Source organism: Daucus carota, chromosome 7, assembly GCF_001625215.2.
Source record: "Daucus carota subsp. sativus chromosome 7, DH1 v3.0, whole genome shotgun sequence".
Classification (NCBI taxonomy): domain Eukaryota; kingdom Viridiplantae; phylum Streptophyta; class Magnoliopsida; order Apiales; family Apiaceae; genus Daucus; species Daucus carota.
The window spans coordinates 35,235,627-35,241,917 of record NC_030387.2 but is presented as its reverse complement, the minus strand read 5'-3'; the positions used below and the strand labels follow the sequence as shown (position 1 = coordinate 35,241,917).

At 35.7% G+C, this 6,291-nt stretch overlaps 1 protein-coding gene across 1 annotated transcript; it reads left to right on the top strand.

The window, feature by feature from the left end:
* The first annotated feature begins 2,954 nt into the window (after window positions 1-2,954).
* LOC135147689 (uncharacterized) lies at window positions 2,955-6,291 on the top strand. Its single transcript, XM_064080911.1, has 2 exons — window positions 2,955-4,215; window positions 4,304-6,291. Exons 1-2 carry the CDS (start codon window positions 2,974-2,976, stop codon window positions 5,828-5,830), a joined length of 2,769 nt encoding a protein of 922 aa, XP_063936981.1. The 5' UTR covers window positions 2,955-2,973; the 3' UTR covers window positions 5,831-6,291.

Genomic DNA, 6,291 nt, shown 5'->3' with positions numbered 1-6,291 from the left:
TGGTTAATAATTAAATGCAGTTCGGGCAATGATTTGAGACTTTTTGAGTTATGAAATGGACATGTAGCGTGGCTTTAGAGTTGGCAACATACACTTTTATGAAGCTTCGTACGCTTCAAACTGACGGTCCTTTTTCAATCATCAGACGAAGGAATCACACACATATATTTGTTTTACACTTTTGTTCATTATCTAATCTAAAAATATTTAAAAGCAGGCCCTCTGAGAGGACACAAACAAAAAACTTGCAATAATTAAAATGGTACAAAGCTCAACTATTATCCAAATAATTAAACTTTTGGTTTTTCAGAATTTAGACCACAATTTTGATAAAATGTGTGCATAGACGTATAGTTTTTTTTTTTTTTTACAGAAAATACACTTGCTCGTATCGATAAAACGCCAATACTCCGAGGAGTTTCCTTCATTCAAAAAAACTTATCATCTAATCGAAAGAAATGAAAATGTCTCCGGAAGTTTAGACAATAAGACTTTAATGTCCGAAAAGAAATGTCCCAACTTGTAAGATCACGCTACCTGAAACAAATACAATTCATTAATAACAAAAAAATATAATAAATTTAATAAATAAAATCAATATAGTTTATCAAATCAAAAGATAGTAAAAGTGAATGAAATGATAAATATAAAAATAATTCGACAAAAAAAGAAGATAATATAAGAAAGAAAACAGAAAAAAAAATATCTAACCAAAGGGGACCCTTTGGCTAGCTATATCATAAGATAAATAATTACTAAGAATAATTAGTGATAAAAGTATTACATATATAAAATTGCAATCTTCAAAAAATATCTAAAATTTAAAGTAAAGTTGATACTTACCTTGTATATATTCAGCTAATTTGTCGAATCTAGGTTATTAAATTATTTTCAATTTCAAGTCAAAAAATATTGTTTACATAATGGATCAAAAACCGACTAAAAATAAAAATAAATCAAAAACTGGTTTAAAATTAGAAATTGGCAGGATAAAGTTTAACCTCGTCACTCAAATAACTAAACTTCATGATTAATTATTTATTAAATTTTAATTAAATCATATATATATAATTACTCAAACAAATAATTTAAACAAGGGCTTCATCACTATAATTCATAAATCGTGATTAGCTCACCGCTCATTATTAAATAATTTCCTGGAAACAAGAGTCTAAAAGAGAAGAAAAGAGTCTAAAAGAGTAACCAGTTTTCAACCACTTTTCAAAAGTAACCAGTTTTTTTTCGAGTTTTCAAAACTAACCAGTCTAAATGAGGGGAGAAAACGCGACCTGAACGAAAAACTTTTTACAGCACGGGTCGCGCTTTGAAACAGCGACCCAAACACAAAAAACCCCATTGGGGTCGCTCTTTCAAAGAGAGACCCATGCTGTAAAAAGTTCCATATGGGTCGCCCTTTGAAAGAGCGACCCATATGGGTTATTTTAAAAAAAAAAATTCAAAAATCGGAAAATATTATTTCAAAGGGCGACCCATATTATTTATATTATAATATTTTATAATATAATTTATATAATGATATAATATAAAAATATTTTATATTATATAGTGATACATTATTTGTGATATTATATTTTATATTATTATATTATGTAATGAAATAATATAATATTATAGATTGTAATATTATATTTTTTAATTTAATTTAATTCGGAAATATTTACACAAAAATTGCATGCACTATTGAAGCACAGTGGTTAACTTTGAAATTCGTCCTTAAAAGCTGAAGCATTTGAAATTCGTCCTTAAAAGTCTCAATTTAATTTAACGGTTATATAATATAAAATATATAATGTAAATAATAAATATATATATAAATTAAAGATTGAAAAAAAATATATATATATATATATATATATATATTTATTTATTTATTTATATATATATATATATTATATATATGTGTGTATATATGTATATTATTTAATGTATTTTTCTAAAGAGTGTGAAAAAAATTTAAAACGTATGGTCAAATCATCTGTTTGCAATTATGATTTTTTTGAAAGTGTGCATCATCTGTTTGCAATTATGAGCTCGTTTAAAGTCATGCAATTATGAGTTTTTGAACAGTGTGCATCAGCTTTTTTTGTATGGTCACATCCCTCACATTTAACACATAGTGCAGCATGCAATAATATCAATGGATTTATGCAGTAGCTTGTTCAGAGAATCATTCATTACTTTATTGCTCATTGATAGATTGACTGCATACCAATAAGTGGACACAAAAATTGCATGCACTATTGAAGCACAGTGGTTAACTTTGAAATTCGTCCTTAAAAGCTGAAGCATTTGAAATTCGTCCTTAAAAGTCTCAATTTAATTTAACGGTTATATAATATAAAATATATAATGTAAATAATAAATATAAATATAAATTAAAGATTGAAAAAAAAAAATATATATATATATATATATATTTATTTATTTATATATATATATATATTATATATATGTGTGTATATATGTATATTATTTAATGTATTTTTCTAAAGAGTGTGAAAAAAATTTAAAACGTATGGTCAAATCATCTGTTTGCAATTATGATTTTTTTGAAAGTGTGCATCATCTGTTTGCAATTATGAGCTCGTTTAAAATCATGCAATTATGAGTTTTTGAACAGTGTGCATCAGCTTTTTTTGTATGGTCACATCCCTCACATTTAACACATAGTGCAGCATGCAATAATATCAATGGATTTATGCAGTAGCTTGTTCAGAGAATCATTCATTACTTTATTGCTCATTGATAGAGTGACTGCATACCAATAAGTGGACACAAAAATTGCATGCACTATTGAAGCACAGTGGTTAACTTTGAAATTCGTCCTTAAAAGCTGAAGCATTTGTGGTTGCCTATCCACAAAACCATCATCACTTGAAAAAACCTCATTGGCAAGCTATCAGAAAACCAAAACCACCAAAATCAAACCACTCCAAAAAAACCAAAACAAAGATGGACGGTTACGTAAACGTCAATTTCTTCTGGGGAGGTGAAATCATAAAACAAGATAACGATGTTCTCTACACCTTAGATCCGAAAGAAATGATGTATGTGAAATTGAGCAGCTCACTTGAAGAACTACGAGATATGGTGTTCGGGTTGATGCATATAAGTAGGCATCATTGGGATGTCAAGCTTAGTGTGAAATATCCTCGAATCGGGGTTAGTAACCTCGTTTCGGGGTTCTTTGTGAAGTCTGTTAAATCGGACGACGATGTTCGTAGGATGTTAAGTATCCCCGAGAGATTTCACTTGGGTGGAGACGTATCATTGTTTATCGAGGCCGAGAGTATTGCTCAACCCAGCCAACACTATGGAGGCGAGTATGGGGGGAACTATGGACAAACCGGACAAACCGCTGCAGGTGGCCAAGTTTCAAATTATGTTGAAAACTACGGTGGGAGTTTTGGAGGCGATTATGGGGGAAACTATGGACAAAGCCAGGGCATGCAAGGGTGGTCTAGCGGCTACAACTACGGGACGATTGGAGAGTATGGTGGTGGCTCGAGTAATACGGGTCGTTTTGTTGTTGAAGAGGTTGTGGACGAGGACGATTTGAGTGGTAGACAGCCATCACCGGCTCGTCAAACCCCGAAAAGAGGTGCAGCTATAGCTCTTGCACTGGAGAACCAGGAGGATGATGAAGAGTATGGCTCAGAAAGAGCCATAAGCAGCAGTGACGATTCGGAGTGGAATCTATCACAGGAGGATGTTCCGGAAAGTGAAGATTTTTCGGAGGTTGATTCCGATGAAGAAAGAGAGGGAAACATGCACTTGCAAACACAAGCATTGTCTATTCATGAACCTAGAGCTGCATGGTTTGGATCCCAGGATTACGAGCCTGTGATTGTGTCCAACAAGGACGCAGTTATGTCACTCGGGTTTGATCCCGCCAACGATGAGTTGACCGAAGGAGCTCTATTTGCTACCAAGGAAGTGCTCATAGCTGCTGTGAAACATGCACACATAAGTACAGATCGAAATTTCATCGTGGAGAAAAGCTCCACGCAAGTCTACAAAGTTAAATGTGTGGTTTCAAACTGCAAGTGGAAGCTAAGGGCCGCGAAGAAGAAGTCCCACGGCCTTTTTCAAATAACTAAATGTCCAGAGATTCACACATGCCTACTGGATAGACCCACGCAGGACCACTGCAAAATTTCAGCAAAAATGATTGGCTATGTGGTTGCTCCCTACGTAAGTCCTACAACCTTGGATATCATTATATGTCTAAATATTATCGTTTATTATTCATCGTTAATGTTAATATATTTTGTTTCAACAGATCTCCCAGACCCCTCAATTGAAGGTAAGCAACATCATCACAATGGTCAATGATGAGTACCACCATTTGGTTAGTTACTTGAAAGCATGGAGGGGGAAGATGGCCGCCATGGAAAGCGTTTATGGAAGCTGGAAGACAACCTACAACGAGCTCCCTCGGTTCCTTAATGTCATGGCCAGTACAAATGTCGGAAGTATAGTTGTGGTTGAGGTTGTTCCACATCATAAAGAGAGGGGTACATCGACATTTGTTCGTGCATTTTGGTGCCTAAAAGCAATGATTGATGGTTGGCAGTATGCACGGCCAGTTATTTCCATTGATGGTACATTTCTTAAGGGAAAGTATAATGGGAAATTGCTGGTCGCGGTGGGAGTCGACTCTAATAACCACCAATATCCCATATGCTTCGCCCTTGTTGATGAGGAAACAACTGAAAATTGGTCTTGGTTTCTACGTCTTTTACGTAGACATGTATGCCGAGATAGATTGGGGGTTTGTATTATATCTGACCATGCGACGGGGATCCTTGCTGCAATGAATGACGAAGCGAGTGGTTTTACCCCGCCGATGGGCTATCACAGATTCTGCCTCCATCATGTTAGGAGCAACTTCTCCAAGGCATTCCCGGGAAAGGAGCTTAAAATGTTAATGTGGCTAGCCGGCAATACGCCACAGATTAGGAAATATGATGCCTACATGAAGAAGATTGGAGAGCTTTCGCCTCAAGGCTTGAGGTGGTTGCTAGGGATAAGTCCAGCCCTCTGGACTATTTGTCATGACACAGGCCACGCTCGTTTCGGCCAAGCTACCACAAACATCACGGAGAGCTTTAATGGTAACGTGCGCGTGGCTCGGCACCTACCTGTGACCGCAATGATTGAATTCATGTTTTATAAAACTGTTAGGACGGTCAATAAGGAGAGGAACGCAGTGCTTGAGGGCATTGGGGAGGGTCATGAACTTTGTCTAAGGACGAGAAATAAGTTGGAGAAGATTGCAGCCAAAGCTAACACACACCGGGTCGAGACATTTAATAGAGGAACCGGTTTGTTCTCCGTAAAGACGCAAAGGTACATGGTAAAAGGGTGCAATAAGGGCGGGAACACGCAGGTGGTTGACATAACTCAGCGTACATGCACTTGCGGGAAATGGGCTTGCCACCGCCTACCGTGTTCACATTTGATTGCTGCTTGCAACCACAATCACTTAAACTGGAAACAGTGGATTGGCCACTTCCACTACAACTCTACTTTGTTGAAATTGTGGGAGCCAATGATATATCCATTACCAGCAACTGGGTATTGGGATATTGATTTGCCAGTGCAATGGAGAATGTTTGGAACTGTGGTACCGAACGAGGCCTTGCGAAAGAGAAGGCGTAAACGAGGAGAAAGGGGTCAATCCGTCAGAATACGCACGGAGATGGACAGTTCCCGTACAAGTCACAAATGTGGCCGCTGCAAGCAAGAAGGACACACTAGACGTAGTAAAAGGTGTCCATTGTACAATGTTGACCCTACTGTGTAATTTAATTGCCATTTTCTTTTTAGTCCTTGTTTTTAATTGTTAATTTGTATTTTCCTTTTCAGTCCTTGTTTTTTATTGTTACTCTGTATTTTTCTTTCGTTTTTTATTGTTAATCCAATTTTGTTAATTAATTTAATGTAATGGTGTTGAAGCAATAAATAAACTTCAAGGAAACAGAAGCATTCGGGACAAGATATTACACACTGGCAAAAGAAAGGCTGTAAAGAAAAGATTCTGCTCAGTTAAAGGACAATATATAATAAAGTAAAGTGATGTGAAAAGAAAGGCTGTATAGATTAGACTACACACTGGCAAACCATAGCAAGCAACGAAATAATGCTCATATTCACATGATCAACAGTTGTATCTCATAATGCTGATATTCACATGATCAACAGTTGTATCTCATAATGCTGATATTCACATGATCAACAGTAGTATCTGATAATGCAGAGGGTCAC

What these genes read in the sequence shown, in the direction of transcription:
- LOC135147689 (XM_064080911.1), top strand. Translation starts at nt 2,974, where the DNA reads ATGGACGGTTACGTAAACGTCAATTTCTTCTGGGGAGGTGAAATCATA. An exon ending in GCTATGTGGTTGCTCCCTAC is followed by an intron (nt 4,216 to 4,303) that starts GTAAGTCCTACA and finishes TTGTTTCAACAG; the next exon opens with ATCTCCCAGACCCCTCAATT.